General features: G+C 39.2%; 1 protein-coding gene across 1 annotated transcript in view; it reads left to right on the top strand.

Annotated features, from left to right (window-relative positions):
• The window catches only part of ITGA8 (integrin subunit alpha 8), a 174,666-nt gene that overhangs the window by 47,612 nt on the left and 104,219 nt on the right, over nt 1–22,835 (top strand). The window contains exons 10-13 of the mRNA XM_044227132.1: nt 658–714; nt 3,657–3,709; nt 16,454–16,659; nt 19,067–19,258. Coding sequence (XP_044083067.1) covers nt 658–714; nt 3,657–3,709; nt 16,454–16,659; nt 19,067–19,258 — 508 coding nt within the window. The remainder of the gene's footprint in view (nt 1–657; nt 715–3,656; nt 3,710–16,453; nt 16,660–19,066; nt 19,259–22,835) is intronic.

Raw genomic sequence — 22,835 nt, 5'->3', positions numbered from 1 at the left:
ACTGTTCAGAATCATTATACCTACTGACCACAAAATTAGGAAATGAAAATCAAGAGACTTTCTGAAAAGAAAAGTTATATTTTAGACATTTATTTTTTTAAAAGTCTAGTGAATGTAACATCTGCAGGTTTTAGGTTGGCTGAATGGAATTAAAAATAATATTTTTGCAATGCGGTAACATTTAAAATTTTCATTTTTTTCCTCATCAACTTATATTTTGAGACTTTCATTAAATTTATTATGTTATTATCCTTAAAAAATAAAATAAAATTTTTATTTTTTTGTAAAGAGCCATAATCATTAGTTTCTCATAATAACATAAACACAGAAAATAATTTAGGAAAAAAACCTGATTCGATCAATTAACTGGCCATCAGGTTAAATGCTCTCAGCATCCATTTGAATTCAATTTCTATTTTCCCTTTTCAGATTAGAAAGCATTCGTTTTATCTGAAAGTATCACAGACTTAGCCATAAATAAAAGTTCAATTGGATTTTTTAAAAGATCATTCTTATGGGATTACATTTTTGTTTTACATAAAGCTAATTATTAACTACTCTTCCCCAAATTTAAAAATGACTTAAGTTGTAACTTAAAATGTTTTTTTTCTCCAATTCTGTCAAATGATGTAACCTCTCTAATCTCTATGATTTCAGGTTTCAATCATTAACTCTACAGATATGACTTTTATTCAGAATTTCACTGGCGAACAGGTGAGGACCTTTTAATATCAAACAATGTCACTCAGTACTAATCGTACATTGCAATATTAACATCAATTATTCATTCATAAAATAAAAGTTCACTGAGGACTTACTATGTGCTGGAAACTGTTCTACATGCTGGAAATAAAACCGTGCATCAGACAGATAAGATCCCAGCTCTCATGCAGCGGTGTCACTAACTACTAGGATCTGAGAACAATCCTGTTTCGTTGTAGGCCCATGTGTAGTATGCCTGGTGGTGAGTTCCTACGAGAAGACACAGGCTTCTCTTCTCATAGGCCCCATTGTATCAGTCAGAATCAATGGGCCTGTGCTCTGACTCCATTCCTTACTGCAATTGGAGCCCTCTCCATCCCAGCATTATGTGGAGGTTGACCAGCTATCTGGTTCTGGTTCCTTCTTCCCAGGGACTGGCTGAGGTCTTATGAATGAGGGAAGTGCCTGTCATTCTCCTAACCTAATGTGGGCTGAGATCATACTTTATCCACCACCCTGAGTTGTCCAGGGTATTGTGACCTTTTGAAATTTGTCACATTTCTTTAAACTGTAAATGTGGTATGACCATCTAAAGGAGCCAGTCATTAACTGAATCAGTTTCTCTGGGCAACCCACATTTTCTCCTAACCAGAAACACACGCTACTGAATTTCTAAGAAGCCTCACATTCAAACCTGGCCAACTTACATCTTGACCTTCTGGATCATGGTTTAGGATCCTTGAATGCTTCACTCTTAGCTAGAAATGTAGATTTGGAATAATATATTTATCTAGTAATTTTGATTAATAGAACTTTTTATTGAACACAGAGCATTTTTTACATTCCTCCCAAGCTGCAAAATTGCAGCTATCTGTTACTCTGTTGGTCTATCTGTTACTCTGCAATTTTCAACAAAGCATTTAAAAATGTCCCCTGTGATACTCTTGTGATAAATATGGATAAGTAAGGCCGGGACAATAGTGAATTTGGATGAACTTACACATTTTGAGCTATTCTCAAGTAATGGTAATTAATGGCTTATTGAAAATCTGGCAAGACTTCTCTTTTGTCCAGATCTCTTTCACATTTTTATCATTAGAAACTCTTCAAGCACTATTAAATTTGGCCTTTCTATAACTTCTAGTCCTCCATACCACCTAGTTCTTCAGTCTTGAACCTCAGCAGTTAATGCATAAATGATGAAGTTCCTCTGGGTGAAGGCCACAATGCCACACCAGAAATAAGAATTTCACTATATGTGCTTTTGGATAAATTGGAAGGGGTGGTGAATCATGAGAGACTATGGACTCTGAAAAACAATCTGAGGGGTTTGAAGTGGCGGGAGGAGGTGGGAGGTTGGGTACCAGGTGGTGGGTATTATAGAGGGCATGGCTTGCATGGAGCACTGGGTGTGGTGAAAAAATAATGAATACTGTTTTTCTGAAAATAAATAAATTGGAAAAAAAAGAATTTCACTATATATGTTTGGAATATAGAAGAGAGGTGGAGAACTGAATTATTATTGCACAGTTAACTCATGCCTTCATTCCCTCTGCAAAGAGCATTTGGCACCTGTTAACTGTATCTTGGTCTTCAGAATACTATCATAAAAGTGCAATAGATTGGGTAGCTAAAAAACCCAACTGTTTATTTCTAACAGTTCCGGAAGGCTAGGAAGCCCAGGATCAAAAGGTAGGCAGATTTGGACTTGAGAGTTGGACTTCTGATTCATATAGGTAGCCATATTCTTGGGTCCTCGTGTGGTGGAGGAGGGCTAGCGAGCTCTCTGCGGTCTTTTTTATAAGGGCACTAACTCCATTCATAAGGAGTTAGGAAGTCATCACCTTCGTTACCTAATCACTTCCCAAAGGACTTACCTCCTAATACCATTATAGTGGGGGGTTAAGATCAATATTTGAATTGGAGGGAAAGGGACACAAACATTTGTCTACAACAACTATATATGTTTGGAATAGAGAAAAGAGGTGGGAGAACTTAATTATTGCTTAATTATTGTTAACTCATGTATTCATTCCCTCTGCAAAGAGTATCTGGAACCTGGTACCCACTCTGAGCTAGACCCTGGTCAGGTAGTGCAGACAGAAGAGTGGACAACACAGACCAAAGCCTCTGCCTTCTGTGGAGGACACTTTCTGGTGGATTGTAGTCTGATTACATTTGAAGATGATGGGGGGCTAAGTGAGCTAAAGCACTGGATGCCAAAACATGGAAACAAAACATCTTGACAAGTTCAAACGATAGGCTGAATCTGAAAAGATGATAAAGTTTGAAAACATAGCTTGAAAAACAAAAAACTTAAGAGTTAGAATGTGGCTCACAGTTATACTCAGAAGAGACTTAGAAACCTTAGTTGACAATGAGCTCAATATGAATTGATAGTGAGACCCGGTTTCCTGTGAAATTGAAGCCCTTTTTATGCTTCACTGATATAAAGAACCCAAAGCAAAGACTGTAAATCCTACTTAACTCTTCTCTGGGCGGTTCATGGGGTATCATCTTTTCTTTGGTATCACATGTGTTATCTCTACTAAAGAGAGGCCACAATGGCGAGCTAGATACAAATATTTTCTATGAAATTTCATATGGAAGTGGAATTTGATTTATTCTGTGAGGTTCAACATTGCAGAATTAAATAGGATGAAGGACTAGAAGGGCCAATTTTAGCAAAGAAAATTCGAACTGTGTCCACAAATTGAATGGGCTGATTGTTGAATATCCACAGAGGATAGCCAAGCAGATGTCAGGAGTACTGAAGGGAAATTATGCATGGGGTCAGAATGAGTGACTTTAAGACTCAGTCCATGTCCAGGAGCCCATGATTGTAATGCAGAAGTCTGTTGCGGTGAGATGCATCCTTCAGGAAAAAATGGAGAGAGGGCTATAAAAATTATTTTTGAACACAAACTATGTCATCTTATGGTATTCCTTTGCAGATGGCATCTTATTTTGGATATACGGTCACAGTGTCAGATGTTAACAATGACGGGTAAGTTTATAAGAACTTCCTCACTCACCATATGTTATATTCATCCACAAAGATGTTGTATTTTTTTTTTCCTTCATGAAATAGATCCTTCTGTACTTCCTCAAGAAGATAGAGGCTCTCTTGTTTTAATTGTTTTTTGGTTCAGGGCAATAGGATACATCTACTAAAGAATTCTATCATCCTATTTTATGTCTTTACGGAGGTTTTCCACATCTCCCGCTTCCAGAAAAGGACTGTTTTACTTACTTTTATCTTTAACATAATGAATTGAATAGTCCTTGACCATTTGAAATCCAAAACCATTAAAGCTTTTGTTCATCTGTCTCTCTTTAGCCTTACTTAGCATGTGATACATTCATAAACCATTTACACATCAATAAACATTTTCCCCCTGACATTGGTTTAATCAACATACTAGTATTGCCCATGGAGAAAATAAAATAATAACGCAAGCTTTTCAGAGTATGACAGTAAATTACAGTGGAGCTAGGACCAAATACCATGATAAACTATGGTTGTGTTTAAATCATTCCTTAAAAACAAGCTATTATTAAACCTCTCTTTGGTTCACTAAAACCTCCCAACTGAGAAATAAAACAGACGATTAAAAACGGGACGCCTGGGTGGCTCAGTTGGTTAAGCAGCTGCCTTCGGCTCAGGTCATGATCCCAGCGTCCTGGGATCAAGTCCCACATCGGGCTCCTTGCTCGGCAGGGAGCCTGCTTCTCCCTCTGACTCTGCCTGCCTCTCTGTCTGCCTGTGCTCACTCGCTCTCTCTCCCTCTGTCTCTGACAAATAATAAAATAAATAAAAACTTTAAAAAAAAAACACAAAAACGAAAGCCAATACACGGAGATAAACTGATTAGCCATCCAATAAATATCATTGGAACACCTACTGTGTGTCAGCCGTTGTTCTTAGTGCCCAGAATATAGTGACCAATAAGGCAAAATAGGTCTCTGCTCTCAGAGAGTTCACATTTTTATAGAAATCAAATACCTGCAGAATCCTGGTTACATTGCAGGATCTGGAAAAAGCAAACACTTAAGATACATCATTGGTAGACATTAGCTATGATTTACATATAGATAGAAATGTACTTCATATATTATGATGGCATAAGCCTGGAGGATAAATTTAAACTTTTTTGCACCTTTTAGAAAATATCTTTTTTTTTTTAAATTTATTTATTTATTTATTTGAGAGAGAGAGTGCGAGCATTGGGAGGGGTGGTGGAGAGCAGAGGGAAAGGGACAAACAGACTCTGTGATGAGTGTGGAGCTTGATGCAGGGCTCAATCCCATGACCCTGAGATCATAACCCAAGTTGAAAGCAAGAGTCAGACACGTAACTGACTGAGCTGCCCAGGGGCCCCTGGAAAATATCTTCTTTTATTATCCTTCCATTCAGTATGTATTTCTTGAGCATCTACTATACACTAGCACTGTTCTAGGTGCTGGGCTATAGCAGAGAACAAAATAGAGACCCCTATCCCCATAGAGGTTCTATTAGAGGTGGGGAGTTGGGTACTACAGACAAAAAGTCAATATGTCAAGTAAAGCATATTCAGATGGTGATGAGCACCAGAAGGGAATGAAAAAATGGAAGGGCTGAAAGCAGATGTCCTTCAGGAGGTAAACGTGTAAGTAGACTGTGTTACATTCAGACAACAGAATATTGGTAGGTGCTAAAAAGAAAGCTGTCAAGCATGAAAACACATGGAGAAAGCTTAATTGCATATTGGAAAGTGAAAGAAGCCAATCTGAGAAGGTTACAGACAATATGATTCTAACTATATGACATCCTGGAAAAGGCAACACCGTGGACACAGTAAATGGATCAGAGGTTGCCGGAGGCCAGTTGGGAGAGGAGGGATAAACAGACATAGGATTTTTAGGGGGTGAAGCTGCTCTGTAAAACACTGCAATGGTGGATCCACGTACTTATACATTTGTCCAGATCGGGGATGTCCGTGGGTCACTGAAGTTTCATTGATCGTAACGCATGCACCGTGCTGGTGGGAGATACTGAGAAAGAGGGAGGTTGTGCCTGTGGCGGCAAGGGTATATGGGAACTCTCTGTACTTTTTGCTGGAGGAATGATCTGCAGGAAGTGGGGCCCATGGGGAAGAGATTCCTGGAGGTGGGAGCTGCTGGAAGCCCAAGGACATCAGAGGGGCTTGGAGAGGAGGCAGAGGGGCGCAGGATCACAAAGGTCTGTAAGCCAGTGCAGTTAACAACGGTCTTGCGCAGCACTACACGGGCTCTGCTATAGACAGAATGAGTGTTTCCAAGAAGGACACACCTCATGAACCACTGGACAACACGAAGCAAGGGAATGGCCAGCAACGCCAGAGGCAGGAAACTGTAGTGGCTGCACTCTGGAGATACTCTGAAAGTATATTTGAATGGCAATCTTATCCTGGAAGCAAGTCATTGAAAATTAAATTGCTTTCATCTCCAACTGAACTGTGAAAAGAAAGTAACGATTAGGATCACCCTTCACAATTTCCAACCTAGAGGGACTGATACGTTCTCAGCACCTTTTAGCAGTCTACAAAAGAAGGCGGGGAGTGGGAGGGGTGGCTAAAGAAGTACTTTTGAGTCCAAAACAACGTGGCATGTTGTCCCAATGGAGGAAGCCTGCACTTTAGTAACAACAACAAAAAAATCCCATAATGGCCTTGGGGATATGCGCAGACACATTTCTTCCAACAGATGGTGACACAACAAATACAACCTCCCAGCACCGCCCCCACCCCCAGGGAGCCACACGGTGCTATAATTATAGGGCGCAGATGAACTCAGTGTGTGCCCTTCTTTTCCTTCACTCTGCCATGAACTGAATCCTTTCAGTTTTCCCCCAGTTCAACACTATGCCCTGCAGGGCACTGCCTCCTTCCTGGAAACACTGTTCATTCCAGTCCACAGCAAAGCTCTGTGACAACATTTATAGAAATTTTTTTTTTTTTTTTTTTTTTTTTTTTTGCCCTGTTAAGAAAAGAGCAAGAACACTTGTGAGGAAAGGATCTCTTTGGTCTCCTGCTGATCAAAACAACATGGTAGTAAGAAACACAAGAATTTTTCGGGGGTAATTTGTTCTATCTTGATGTTCTTTAAAAAAAATTGCTATGACCATTCTTTCTTTTTTATTAGGCAGTATATTCTTAATTCTTTAGACTGCATCAAAAAAGGACATCTGTTATCTTAATATTGCCATTCCTTTTTTTTTTTTAAGATTTATGTATTTATTTGAGAGAGAGAGAGAAAGCAGGGGAAGGGGAAGAGGGAGAGAAAGGGGGAAAGAATCTCAAGCAGATTCCCCACTGAGCATGGAGCCTGCCACGGTACTCAATCCCATGACCCTAAGACAGTGATCTGAGCCAAAATCAAGAGTCGGGCACTTAACCAACTAGGCCAGCCCAGGAACCCCTTAATAATACCATTCTTAACGTGCCCATAGATTGTAAATCTGTATGTAATTTGTCGTTCTTAGTTACTGTAACACTATGGAAGTTGAAGTAAGCTAAGAGGCCGTTGAGAACCTTTCATCCCAAATACAGAAAGACAACTCACATGAAGTCTGAGATTGCAATAACAAAGATCTAATTTGCCACCATCTTTGCAGCATTTGTGTTTCGAGAAAAACTACTTGATATTGTTAGCTTTCAAATAGACATGTTGTGTGTCTAGGTTTATTACTCCATCTTGTGTGTCAAGATGGAGCTCTGAAAACCACTGTTTGTACTGACAGTAGTGTCTTCACCTCCCTGGGCAGGTATTCGTCCCTGGAGAAGGTGCGGAAGAACCCATCAGGGCAGAGACATAAAATGTGTTCCCTCGGGGGGCGCCTGGGTGGCTCAGTGGGTTAAAGCCTCTGCCTTCGGATCAGGTCATGATCCTAGGGTCCTGGGATGGAGCCCCGCATCAGGCTCTCTGCTCAGGAGAACGCCTGCTTCCTCCTCTCTCTCTGCCTACTTGTGATCTCTGTCAAATAAATAAATAAATAAAATCTTAAAAAAAAAAAAAATGTGTTCCCTCGGAAATCTTAGCAGAACCAGAAAAGAAAGGCAGCAAATCAAATCATACATGTGCCAGTGACTTTTCTCAAACTCCTATGATGGCTCCAAGTCAGAACACATCTGGCCTCATTTTGAGAAAAAGAGTGCTTTTGTCATTCTAACTTCTAACAAGACTTCTAGCAGAGATCCGAACGTTGGATGGGATTTACAGGAAACATGAATCTCTGTCTTCCCAAATTTTTAGTCCTTTCAAGTGCAAAAATCTCTATTCTCCACTGAAACTATTGAAAAACCTAGTATTGGGGTGCCTGGGTGGCTCAGTAGTTCAGCATCTGCCTTTGGCTCAAGTCACTGTCCCAGGGTCCTGGGATCAAGCCCCACATCGGGCTCCCTGCTCCACGGGAAGCCAGCTTCTCCTTCTCCTACTCCCCCTGCTTGTGTTCCCTCTCTCACTGTCTCTCTCTCCATTCAAATAATAAAACCTTGAAAGGAAGAAGGAAGGAAGGAAGGAAGGAAGGAAGGAAGGCAGGAAGGCAGGAAGGCATGTCTAATATTGCCTTAAGCAATACAATTTTGTCACGCATGATTAAAGACAGTGTTTTTTCCCTTCTCAGAGTGACTTCATGTGTAGTGTATGTCTAATAACATAGGATGACCCAAACTACAATCCAATGAAGCTATCTAAAATTCCTCTGCAAAGAAACTGAGACACAAAAGCTCAGCAACTTGCCTAAGCTTACACACTAATTAGGCAAAGGTCTCGATTAGATCCCAGAACTTCTGCTGACTTACCCAACAGAATTTTTCTTGCTACCTACAGAGAACTCTATACTAAAGCTCTATAAAATAGCTGGCAGGAAAAATATATATAACTTCAGTGTCCAAGGATTTATAATCTATAAGAATTAGGAACTTTAGTGTAATTGAGTAAAATGGCATGCCTCTCACTTTTAAAAAGCTGCGAAATTAGTGTATTTGTCACTGAAACAATCCATGACCTTTTTTATTTTTTAAAATAAATATCACATATGATTAACGTGTACAACATGATGTTTTGATATACATATGTGCAATGAAATGATCATTGTGTTCAAGCTAATTAACATACTCCTCCATGGGATCTATCTCTATTCAGCCAGCTAGCTGTGCGTTCCATTACATAGTCACCATATGTGTGTGTGTGTGCCTACTGTGTGCGTGTGTGTGTGTGTGTGTGTGTGTGGGCAACACCAGAGGTCTACTCTCTTAGCAAACTCCTAATACACAATACAGTGTTACTGCCTGAAGTCACCATGCTACAAGAACTCTAGAACTCACACATCCTGTGTTATTCCAACTTTGTACCCTTTGACCAACATCTCCCTTTTGCCCTACCTCCCCACTTCTGATAACCACAGTTCTAGTCTCTTCTATAAATTTGACTGTTGCAGATTTTGTATGTGTGTGTTTAAGTGTTTCACTCTAATTTTTGGTAGAATTTACATCCCTGTTTATTAAGTGTGCATTTTATTAACTCCTATTATTTTTATAAGCAAGGTCATACTTCCAATTTCTAAAAATATGAAATCATAATTTGGAAGTTATGTCACCCAAAGAACTTTAAGACTGTCTTCAGTGATGATAAAAACATCTGATTCATGAGACAAAAATTCAGTTATAGTTTTTAGTGTCATGACATATAAGAAAAATCAGTCTCTGTGATTATATTTAAAATAGCCATACTAGTCTGCTGCATTTTACTTAGTAGTAATGATTTATATATAATTTTATAGTCTGTAACTCCTGTATATATTTTTTAAATTCACAAAACCCTTTTTAGCTTTCCCAGCATTTATCAGTGATCAAGGACTCATCAGTGAACATTAATCACCAGTAGAGTTCAGTATTAAAACTGAGATTTAATTCCCATTTTTTTGGTCCAAATTCTAATTTTTCGATAGCCTTTTTTTTTTTTTTTTTAAGGCCTACTTCTTCTAATCCTTGGATCTGAGTGGATGCTATGCAGTGACTTAGAATAGGATTAAGAATATCACTTGGCAGGGGCACTTGGCTGACTCAGTTGGTTAAACGGTTGCCTTCTGCTCAGGTCATGATCCCAGGGTCCTGGGATCAAGCCCCGTGTAGGGCTCCCTGCTCGGCAGGGAGCCTGCTTCCTCCTCTCCCTCTGCCTACTGCTGGACCTGCTTGTGTGCTCTCCTCTTTGTCAAATAAATCAATAAAATCTTAAAAAAAAAAAAAAGAGTATCACTTGCTTAGTTGATTGGTTATGGTTCAGAAGTTAGGACTCCACATGTTCTGTGGGATTAAACCAGACTCTCCCTTCTCCGGCCAAGAAATAATTAAGTACTTCTGTGCATGAGGCTACCTAGTGACATTCTTTGACAACATATGACATCTTCTCTATTCACTTTGCAACAAAAGCAAGGTCCCTGCAAATACTCCAAAACTTCAGGGGGAGAAAAGACAAAGGCATTAATTAATGCTGACCGTATTAGTAAATTGATGGACATTTTTCCCAGTATTTTTTTAATTTAAAAAAATCTCCAGGTGTTGTGAGTGACTCCAAAAGTTAAGACAGAACAGTGGTGTGTGTGCTGGTTGGTGGTTGATATTGTCAAGCTCATGAGTGTATCGAAAATATAAACAAGCTGGTGAAATTAACTTTAGTTTAGTTATCTTAAGATAGCCAGAGCTATAAACTCTGCCAATGTAAACTGTTAGGAATTTCTGTACAAACTTAACAAAGGGAGATGGAATTTTTCATCTTGAGCCTAAGCAAGCAAATTGGGTTTTTTCTTATGGCTTTTGAAACTTACAATATTTATACTAATTCAGAAACTCACAGAATTACAATTTAATTGATTGGATTGTTTTTTTGCCTCTGTGGGGCCCCGAGGAGTTAAATTTCAAGAGAATTTTAGCAGTTTGTTAACTTGAGAACATTTTAGAGAAAACTTATTTGAAAGGAATCAGGTTTGGGTAATTCATGTTTTTGCCCTAGATTTAGCCCAAGTATGTATTCTCTCATACAGGTTTTACTACTATGATAGAAGTAAATAGAAAATCCAGAAAACTAAAACAGAAAGAAGTCATAAATTGAAATTGATTTCTGTAATGTATATGATCAGTTGTGTTAGTTCTTGCCCACCGTAAAACAATTCAGCTGATAAGGTATCAACTGTAGTTTAAAGTCTACTAATCTGCATTCTGTTAATAAATAACCATGTTCCAAAAATTAATTACAGACATTAACATGCAATATCTATCTACTACTGGGAAAAAAGATACATAGAAAAGTTTACATGTGAAACCAACACATTAACACCATTTGACTCAGAAAACTTGAATCTAGATTCTTATATTAAACATTCTTGTTGCTGGGTCCTTTCTGTCTCATTCTTTGTCACTATTTATGATTTGCTTTTCAGGAAAATATTTACAATGTTTCTGTCTTAAACAACATGTGAAGGATGAGAAATTGAGCCTTGCACTGTATTATATTATTAGGGCAAATTTAAACATAAAAAGAGACACAAAACCTGAGTGTACATTACCTAGAGATTTTAAAGAAAACTGCTTAAATATTAGACATTTGGATAAAATGTAACTGTGTATATTTTTTGAAGTGCCTCTACATAGTAACTCAGATCTCATCCAAACCAGCAACATGACCCAAACAGAGTGGATGGGTTTTACTGAAAATTACATCATTAATAATAATAATATTTCTTCAACATTAATTTTTTGAGATTACAAAACCATACAGGATGGGTGATATATACATAATTCTCTTAGAATGGTACCCAACCTATTACACAACTATGTTTCAGAAAGTCACTGAAAAATAGCTTTACTTATAAAATATTTTCAAACGTTAAACTTGGATTGGACACATTCAAAAGCAGGATTTGCCAAACTAATTTTGAAACCATCCAATAGCACACATAGCCTACTGCAATGGTTTTTCAGGGACTTCTTTGCCTTGTGGTCCATAATAAGAAATACATTTGACATTGCAACCTGGCACACACACATAGAACTGAAACAAAAGTTTGATGGAACAATATTTACCCTCATGTAGTGCATTCATTCTGTTTTCTGTTCTTTTCTATTTCATTTTTTTAAAATTGCTTGTCCAGACCCACTGAATTGATTTCACAATCCACTAATACATTGCAAACCAAGACTTAAAAACACCAGCCTAAACAATAATATATATGGTGGCTCTTAAGTAATATTGCTACAATAAAATAGTATTGACTCTAAGTGTAAAGTATTCTATAAGGCACATTGTACCAATTAAATCCAAGACAGTTATTGTCTTTCAAACTTAGGAAAACACAATTATAAATGAAAAACAAATGTCTTTCTCTGTTTTTATGGCATTTAGAACATTTTAGAAGACTTACACTTAAATATCTAGGGAAATATATTTCTAACAAAATAAATCAATGCTGTCATAATCCTCTAAGAATCGAAAGGTTCCATGGACGTGCTAGGCTCTCGCAATGATGGGTCAAGTAATTGTCCATTACTAGAACTCAGTGTTGGCAGTGAAAAATGTAGACAGCAAACCGTGCCAGTCCTGCATCTATTTTGCCCCCTCGGGGACCAATTATACGGCTTGTTCCTTCTTTAGAGAAGGAGAAAATGGTTCCACTCCATCTCTACAGCAGAGTCCAGTAATTTCAGACATCTTTGAAGTACAAGGCAGCAACACACACAATTAGATGCTTAACAAATGCCTCTCCACACTGGCGATAATTATAACAGAAGGAGAAACAACCAGGTCCCTGCCATGGGAAGGCCAGGGGCTAAAATAAATCCAGACCTTGTTGTCCTCTGGTCCTGGAGCAGAGCGAGATGGCCAGCAATGAAAGCTTTTTTTTTTTTTTTAAATCAAGTTACTAGTAAGATTTTTAAGAAAATATTTTACCTAAGCATAGGTATCAACTTAGGTTCAGGAATTTGAGATCAAAATAACGGTCATTCCTATTTACCCATCCCCCTACCTACCTCCAGGAATGCTCCTGTCACGGTGAGCCCCTGGGGGTGGACCGCAGTGTTGCCTCACTATACTATAGGCCTGAAACTAATAGACTACTGTGCGTCACCAATATTGGAATTAAAATAAAATTTTTTAAAAAGAAAAAAATAGCCATTCCTCGACTATATCTATAACCACCCCTCACTTCCTTCTTACAGCTTGCCCAAGGGACACTCAAAGTCTTCCTAGCTAGAAATCATGTGTTAGGTCTCCTGCTGTTGAGAATAGAGGCTATCCTAGAAGTAGCTGGCAGCCCCAGACCATCCCCAAATCACATTTCACCATGTTTCTAGCTCCTTCAAGAGAGGAGAGGGAGAAGGGGGGATGAATTTTGCTCTTTTAACAAGAACTCTTTCTGTTTACATTACTAGAATATAAAAAATATTGTTTCCCTTCAACACCCAGGCCAGTGCCTTCATAATACCTATCGTATATTAAACACTATAGTTTGACCAGTGTGCGTGTGTGCATGCACATTTGGAAATAGAAACACACAAAGAGGGACAGAGATGGAGATGGAGACTGAGGGAGATCTCCAGTGATGTATCCGATAAAGTAGCCTATTTCTACCTTTTCTACATTTTTTAGGCAAAGTAACTTTTTCTTTAGGACTCAGCAGGTGACTAAAAGAGCAGGTTTTAAACCTAGATCAGAACATCAAAACTCGTGCTTTTCTCATATCGTCTGGGCTCAACTTACTTTCCCAATTATCTTTGGTTTTTGTTGTTGTTACCGTGTAGGCTAGCTGTATTTTTCAGGACAGTTTGGGTTTATGGAAAACTCAGGCAGGAATTACAGAGAGTTCCCATACCTTCCCTCTCCCCTCCACGCTCAGTTTCTCTCTCACTACCATCTGGCATTGGTGCGGTATATTTGTTACCATCAAGCTATTGATACATTACTGACTGAAGTGCACAGCTCACATTAGGGTTCCATCTGTGTTATACATTCTGTGGGCTTTTCCAAATGCATAATGTCAGGGATCCACGTCCAGTGCCATGGGGAATGCTACTGCCCTCAGAATGCCCCGTGCTCCATCCATTCATTCCTCTCCCCTCCCCGCCCTTCTGCCAACTACTGATCTTTTTAGTTTTGTCCTTTCCAGAACGTTATAAACTTGGAATCCTTCTGTATGTAGCCTTTTGAGACCAGCTTCTGTCACCTACCAGACTGGCTTTAAAGTTCCCTCTGTGCCATAATGTGGCTTCGTCGTTCCTTTCTTTTTATTGCCGAGTAATATTCTGCTATATGATGTGGTACAGTTGATTATCCATCCGTCTGTGGAAGGATATCTTGGTTGCTCCCAGTTTGTGGCAATTGGAGGTTTTTGTGTGGACATAAATTTTCAACTGATTTGTGTAACTACTAGGAGCGTCTCATGTGGTAAACCTGTGTTTAGTTTTGTAAGAAACTGCCACACCGTCTTCCAAAGCAGCTGGACTGCTTTCCATCCTCACCAGGGATGAATGAGAGTTCCTGTCACTCCACATCCTTGCCAGTATTTAGTGCTGTCAGCATTTTGGATATTTATCATTTTAGTGGCATCTCGTTGATTTAATTTCCAGTTCCCTAATGACATATGATATTGAGAATCTTTTTATATGCTTGTTTGCTATCTGTAAATCTTCTTTGATGAGGTGCCTGTTCAACTCTTTAGCCCAGTTTTTATTTTTTAATTTTTTAAATTTTTTTCGCCCAGTTTTTAATTGGGTTGTTTTCTTATTGTTCCTATTATATATTATACACATTTATCACTGATTACATATAACAACAATAATGTATTTTATGTAATATGTAATATCACATTTTATATGTTACTGCTACTGTATTATTGTTATTACTATTTCATATTATTGAGAATTAAGAATTCTTTGTATAGCTTGTTTTTTCCAATTAAAATCATTGGCACCCCTCTAGCATGGAGCCCAACCTGAACCACTCACTTGACCTGGCTCCACTCAGGGGATACTTGCTTGGGGCTCAGAGTGCTGCCACCTGGCAAGCCTGCCTCCAGAACCACCTGTCAGAATCCTATTCAGGTGCAATGCCCTCTCCTCTATGAGCCTTCCTTAACTTTCTTGAAGTTCCAGCTCTCTCTCCTGTCTGGAATCTCGAGGATTCAGTTTGGATTTTCATATGCTTTTTTTTTTTTTTTCATTCTGCCTTGTCTATAGATAAACTAGTAGCAATTTGACCTTGCTTTTACATTAATCAGGAACAGGGTTGACCTAGTAGTCATTATATTCCTTGAGTAACTTATCACCGTGTCTTAAATACAGCTGTTACACAGAACATCTCAAGAATCATACAGGGAAATGGAGAATAGATGGCCACCATAGGGAAGGCAAGAAGTTGGAGAGAGAGGCAGGTCAGAGTGTTATTGGAGTGTCTTGTAGATGTCTCAGACCTTAAAGGATGTTTTGTGTTCTCAGTAACTGTCCCACCTCATCCCTGCCTGTTAGATGAATGGTAATATTTTTAGTTGAGTTGGCAAGTTTCTGCATGTTATCTAGTCTATATAGGCATAAAAGTCAAGTGCAGATTTCTATTTATTCCTGAGATCACTGTAAAGATTGTTGCATCTCCCAAGATCAGGATGTCTGCAGAGGTCATTAGTATCAATCGAAGTATGAACTTCGGTTGATGTGACTTTTTCCAAAATTTCTAAAATAAAAATGGTAAGAACTCAAGCAGCTTAGAAGACTCTATTCTATTCCTCTTCCTGCCCATTGACTCTAAGAAGGAAGGAAATACCTTTACCCACTGGGTTTTGTTCTCCTGATGGTTTTATCTTTATCTCTAATTAATTTGCCTAGATATTTGTTTCTTGAATTTTTTTCAACCTTAAAAAAAAAAAAACCTATCTACTAGTTTCCTGCTATAATACCTACATTTATAGAGAATAACTATCAAGTCTTATTTGGGGGGGGGGGAATTTACTTTCCATCTTTCTAGGCAGTCCCATAACCCTTTCTGGACTCTGTTTTGTATTTAAGTGAAGTAAACAAGAGGACAGAAGGAGGCAAAATTTATTTTAAATCTTATTCCGGCAAGAAAACTTCATAAATCTAAGTGTATAGTTCTATTGTCATAGAACTCTAAACCACTTTGAGAAAAACCATTTTTTAGATCTTTTTTGATATGTTTTACTTGGATAGCTACATTTTCCAGAAATGCACTAAGCTTTTGAAAAGAATGAAGTGTCTGTGGTTTTCTTAGAGTAGTCATGGTAACAGTTCAAAAGCTCAGTGTATGGGTGCCCAAGGTGGCTCAGTTAATGAAGCATCCAGCTCCCGGTTTCAGCTCAGGTCATGATCTCAGGGTGGTATGATCAAGCCTCACGTCAGACTCCCCACTCAGTGTGGAGGCTGCTTCCCCTTCTCCTCCCTCCAGCGCTCCTCCTACTTGTGCTCTCTCTCTCTCTCTCTCTCTCTCTCTCTCTCTCAAATAAATAAATAAATAATTTTTTTTTAAGTTCAGTGTAACAACTCTTACGTTCCTGCAACATTCCATCCCAGCGACATAGCGAAGTGATGAAAGATATATGATGACTGTAAAATGTACCCTGGGAAAGGAAAAATACCAATAGAAATGTACTAATCTAGTTGATTAAACTTGTACCCCCAAAGAATCTCAGGTCTGTCCATGCTCTGACCTCTCTCTTTGTTCCATACAGAATGGACGACATATTGATCGGGGCACCGCTCTTTATGGAACGCGAATTTGAGAGCAGCCCTAGAGAAGTAGGGCAAGTTTACCTGTATTTACAAGTGAGCGCGCTTGTCTTCAGGGACCCGCAGATCCTTGCAGGCACCGAGGTTTTTGGGAGATTCGGTAGTGCTGTGGCACACTTGGGAGACCTGAACCAAGATGGATACAATGGTAATTGATACCAATACATGGAAATTGTTTATTTGTCATAATTCCTGTTACCAGGACACGAAGGAAACAATGACATCTTAAAGTCTTTACAGTGGTGTGTATGGTACGGTTACTATTATTGGTTTTTAATAAATTATCAAAAACCTTAAGGCAGTTTCAAGTTTATATATAACAGCTCTTAATAAAAGGCAACAGTTAGTTTTTAAAGTGATATTTGGATTTAGTGACTCAAAGAAAACCAGAGAACCTTTTGTTATGTACAGAGTCGAGACAGATAAGTACATGTCGACATATGGACAAGTATATTGCCTTGTGATTAATACACATGGACTAGTCTAGGTTATCCTGGATTTTAATTGGTCTGTAAACTTCAACTCAAAGGCAGCTTCAGTGTTTGCAGTAGAGTCGTGTTAAATTCTTGGTTCAGGATCGTGATTCTTTAAGCTAAGAATTTGTGAACGCCTTGCAAGTACCTTCTCAGAAGAACGTGCTGCTCACGCAGAGTTTTGCTTAGATGTTCAGGACCTTTAAATTACGAAGCAAGGTATAGTATAGTGGGTTTCTTAAAGTTCAAGGGAGTGACAGGAATTTGCTCCAACAAAATAGCTTAGGGAGTGTTTGTCTCAGATTAGTATTCATTAGTACCTTTGGCAAGGGATATTGTGTTTTTATGTTTTCTCTGAAAAAAAGACATCCCAGAAATGTATGGTTAGTAATTTTTTAAGTGCCATAAAACATAAATGCATGTTAAAAGCTCACGGTTCCAGGAAAATAATAAAAAAGAGACAAGTTCATCTTTAACTGATACGCTGCTTTCAGAAACTGCCTTTTCCCTGAGCACCAAGCCAAATAAATAATGTTAAATTATCTATCATCTTTTCCACCACAGTTTTCTCTGTCTTTTTTCTCAAACACTTCATGATATTTTTGAAAGCTAAGAGAAACATTTTTAATGACATAAAGGGGGTTCTGTCTCTCTGTGCCTCACTGTTTTTGAGTATAAAGTGGGCAAAATAATTCCAAACTGGGAGGAAACACGGGACAGATGTGGACTGACTTAGAGGAGGTAAAGGAAAGGCCTCTTTGTGCCTGGTACCTCATGAGATCTTTAATTTCCACCACAATCTGAGATAGGAATATTTATCATTATTAAATGAAACTGGAATTATGATCCTTCATTATGTAGTAAAATCAATTCATGATTTACTTAGTTTTATCGGACTTACTTAGGAGCAAAAAGAAATAAACGACAAAGTGAGGACACATAACCGTCCTCCACTGGGGTGAGCTATTATGTTATTGTGTTCTTGGTGCTCTTTTTTATGTAAAACTCAGACTTTGTGTGTGTTGTATAGAATAATCCTGATGAACACAATGTGTGGAAGTTAATTTTTTCGTTGAGTGCTATATTTAAGGGGGAGTCAGGCGATAGGGTTCTTTCTGGATTCCCCAATGTCCTCTATTGTAAAATGCAACCTGCTCCCCTTCGTGGGACAATGTAATCATTACATTAAATAGTCTTTGTGCAAGAGATTATTTATTTCTTTTGACAAGAAATTCATAAGTACCTTGCAAATGTGCCTCCCCTGTTTTACCCAGCCTTGTGACCCAGTCCCCAGTCCTCCCTGTTGCTCACTAAGTTCCCGTGTAGACCACCCTCTGCCTGCTCCTCCAATGGGCCCTGCTCTTTCCAACTTTGGCCCTTGGCACACCAGTTCTTTCTGCCTGGAGTGTTCTCCCCTGATTTCCCACAGTTGGTTCTGCCTTGTCTCCAGCTTTCAGTTTCTTTTTTTTTTTTTTTTTTTAAGATTTTATTTATTTTACTTGACAGACAGAGATTATAAGTAGGCAGAGAGAGAGAGAGGAAGCCTCTGCTCAGGCTTCCCGCTGAGCAGAGAGCCCGATGCGGGGCTCGATCCCAGGACCCTGGGATCACGACCCGAGCCAAAGGCAGAGGCCTCAACCCACCGAGCCACTCAGGCGCCCCCAGCTTTCAGTTTCAACACGAGCCTTAGCAACACTCTGTCCGATCACCAAATTTAGAAATAACCACCATTCTCTATTACATTAATATTTTTGATTCTTCTGCATAGAATGTGTCACTTTCCATCTTTTCTTGATTGTCTCTCTATTCAAATTGTCTATTACCTGCACTAGGATATAGTCTTTCTAAAAGCAGCATCAGGTTCACTGTCATACCCACTGGGTCCAACACACAGTGGTGACTCAATAAATGTTTGCCGGATGGAGAAAAGACAAGTTATGGTTGCTGCAATATTACAAAATTTTCCTGGAAAACGTAATGAGCCCTTTGGATTCCAGGATGCCACTCTTCGATTGCACTTAATTCTATCTCTAAAACCTTCTTCTTTCCTTAAAAAATGTGTTCATGTGTCCCTGTTTGCAGACATTGCCATCGGTGCACCCTTTGCAGGCAAGGATCAAAGAGGCAAAGTGCTCATTTACAACGGGAACAAGGATGGCTTAAACACCAAGCCTTCCCAAACTCTGCAGGGAGTGTGGGCCTCACAGACCATCCCCTCGGGCTTCGGCTTTACTCTAAGAGGAGACTCAGACATAGACAAGAATGATTACCCAGGTAAGGGTTCCTTTCCTCTCCTGCCAGAGAGCCCACTTCCTGGAAAGAAGCCTATTCTCAGGACTGTGCATCTCGTGTAATCCCATGCATCCCTTTGCCTCCTAAAGGCAAAGGCCCAGTTTAACCCTGGACGGCCCGGGGCTTTTGTGCATGATTCCTAGGTGACTTCCACAAGCATTTGAAGGCAGATAAAATAAACCTTCCGTTTCCCACCTGGAGATGGTTTTAGAAAGGCAAGATGGCGTTTGAAAAGCCACACTGGATGTATGACTTGTCAACTTTGCAACCAAAGTTGTTATTTGAAACCTCTCAGTGAGTTGTTCTCCATTGATAAAGACAGCTTGCCTCAGAGCCAGCTAGAGCAATTTATTTTCACCTTGTCATTCTCTCTCGAGCTCATAATTCCTATTAATGAACTCGTGAACTTCAACATTTCTGTCCTAAAGCTCATGTTCTTGGAGAGTAAATATTTTCTCACCATATTTTGGGGCTTTTTCAAAATAGATTGAATATTTCAAACTGAAGCAAAACGAACTGGTTCATAGTAAAGATTGTAAGCTCTTTTTGATGACTTAATTCATATTGAGGTCTCATGGAAATTAGACAGTGCAGTGACATAATTCATGATTTGTGTGTGCTGTAGGAAAATACAGTTTGTCTTAAAGGATTGTTTTAGTAATCCCAGGGTTTTTAGCAAAGAACATTAGACTTCTTGGTTTTATGGTTCAATTTTCACGTTTATGTTAGTTATTTTAAGATGTTTTCAATAAACACATAGAAATCAGTAATAGTTAACTGACAGCTTTAACTATTTATTAAAACCTTGTCTCTTTCTACCACCCTTCCCCTAATTGGGCATTTTCCATATGTAGAGTTTTTTTCTGGTTTGGGGCAACATTCCAATAAACTGACTACCTAAATATACATCGCTAATTTCATCCTTCCACTTTCTCTTCCCCTTTGGGATCAGGCAAAAAGGATACTGCAACGTATTCTCATAAATTTGCCAGAAGTCTTTTAGGGCACTAACATAAATGTTGTAGTGGGCTCAAAGCAGATTTAGTACTACATTGTATACAAATATCTTCCATATTTTCAAGAGCATCTAGTTAAGTTTATTTTCTTAGGTTATATTCTACTGTCCAATCAATGAAGGTAGTGGGTTTTAGTTTGTGGGGGGTTATTCATAATATATTCTATTTTAAATAATCCTACCTTATATGATTCCTTCCCAAAATACGTCAGGATGATTCACAAAATTTAACTCTTGGGTTGTAACTTTAGATAAACAGTTATTTTGGAAAGTTATTGCCAGTCATTGTGCTTGTCATATTCTCACCTTAGTCAGGGAAATTGACAGAGAGGATGGCCTGGACCTTCCCCCAGGTAAAGGAGATAAGGGATGTTTCGATCACACAGGCCATTCATCAACTTCTTTTGAAGTCTCCTAAATAAAAACCAGGAAGGAGAGAAACATGAAACAATTTTTCTCTCAAGGAGAGTGGGGTGGGGAGGTGGGTGGGGAGTTGAGGGAGTGGGGGAGCAGAAGTAGGACAAGAAAGAGAAAACCTAAAGTAGGTAAGTGCTGGTAATTAGTCACCTCTTACATTTTCTTTTATCCCTTCTCTACAATCAGAAAAAGGTCATTTGAGGCAATTCGTTAACTCTATCTACCGAGGCTGATTCAATTTATACTAACCAATGAAGTTATGCAGCCTATCCCTCTGTCTGTAAAGTGAATGATCTTTACTAAGGCAGGATTGATAAAGCCACTAAGTGAATTCTTTTTCCTCAAGATTGTCTTGAGGCGTTCAGTGTACATCTGGACATCTTAGTAGACTTGGGTTCTGGTTCCAGTTCTGCCTCTCAAATGGAAATACAGATGTCTGGTGATTCATGATCCTATGATGTTTTCCTTGATCCTCATCTTTTTACAAAATAATGCCACTCAAAGAAGCCTCTTTATATTGACACCAAGTCCCCAGGGACCTATGCAGAAGAAAACCACCTAATGGACGGGTAATTACATTCCATTCACTAGAAGAGTGGATTTGAAATTCACAGGCGTAATTCAGGAATTAGACATGTAACTGTCCTCATTATTCTTTTTTTTCTCTTTTTTTCTTTTTTCATTTTTCCCCCCTTGTCTTCCCCCCACCCCCGCGCCCTCATTATTCTACACAGAAATTCCACTTGGCTTGTCTCCAGCCTCCATTTCCGTTAGGGGGAAAACCTTAATCTCACAGTCACTTCCAGATTCAGACTTAATCTCAGTTGAGTAAATGTTCATTTAGATTCAGAATTCTCCCCTTCTTCCCTCTTCCACCGTTTTTCAAAGACTGAGTAGCAAAGTGTGTGCCTGTTGTCCTGGGACTGACACAGGGGCATGCAGCCTGAATGCATCATCTGTTTTTACTAGTTTCTGCCGGAAGGATAACCCAGCCTCTCCTGATCTTTGATGTGTTGCTTGAGCTTCTGTAGTCAATCAATGGCCTGTGGAGTAGCCACTGCTCCAAAGTTCCATATATCCTGCATCCTCGTTCTATTTTGTCCTCTTCCAGGCCACTCCCAGCATGTGCTTCTATGCCATGGTTAGGACCCAGACACTTGCAGGTTGGGTTTTCTGGTCTCTGAAATTGTTTTTATAATCCCCCTAGATTATTCCTTTAGCCATTGCTAATTTTCCACCGGGGCATTTTATTACTCTAACCCTAATGGGGTTGCAGTATTCTTAGGTTTTGCCTGGGAAACAGCAGTCTTCCCCACCCCCAAAGATTATTGGGTGGCATGATTTCTAAACTCTATAATTCATTTTATAAACTCTATGTCCTAGTCCCCCAGGGTCTGTCTTGTGATTTTTCCCAAACCAGTTCTTCCTGGAGCTTAAAAATAAATACAGTTTTCTTTCTCTCTACGGTTCTGCTCTTCCAAATCAAAATTACTCTGCTTTCAGATTACCATGCCTCCTAGGAGTTCCAGAAGTCATTTAACAAGCTGACTTTCTTCAAGGATCTATCTAGTCATCCTCAATAAGCAGAGGTTCTCAATCTCTGCTGCACATCATCTGGGGAATTATCTGGGGAATTTTAAATAGTGCATCTGCTCTGTTCACACTCCAGACTCAGAATCAGACTCTCCCAAGTCAGAATCTCTGGAGGGTAGAACATGGACCAGAGTAACAGTTAAGTAACCTGGATGATGCCAGGGCACAACCCAGCTGGGAATGAATGATCTAGAACATGTTCCCCATTTTTGAACATCGAATTGACTGGATGCCTCATTAGAGCCATTCAGTAGGTCAAGGGAGTGGGAAAGATTCCCCCTTTCCAGTCAATTCCCAAGTGTTTTCCCTGCTACTGAGCTTCGGATCACACCCTGAGTGGTCAGCTCTGAAGCACTGTGCCTGCCGGTCCCCCACTGAGTCTACTTGTGCAGGTTGAATGCATGACACCCCTTCTGACAGTTTGACTTATGGAGACTGAGATGGGCTTCAGGGATTTATGTTCTTACCCAGGACCCTACTTTGAGAAACACAGCTCTAGAGTCTTTGTGCTCAGTTCCCATGCCTAAGTAGTCA

Source organism: Neovison vison, chromosome 12, assembly GCF_020171115.1.
Source record: "Neovison vison isolate M4711 chromosome 12, ASM_NN_V1, whole genome shotgun sequence".
Taxonomy (NCBI): Eukaryota; Metazoa; Chordata; class Mammalia; order Carnivora; family Mustelidae; genus Neogale; species Neogale vison.
The sequence above is the reverse complement of the archived record's forward strand: the minus strand, read 5'-3'. Positions and strand labels throughout refer to the sequence as shown.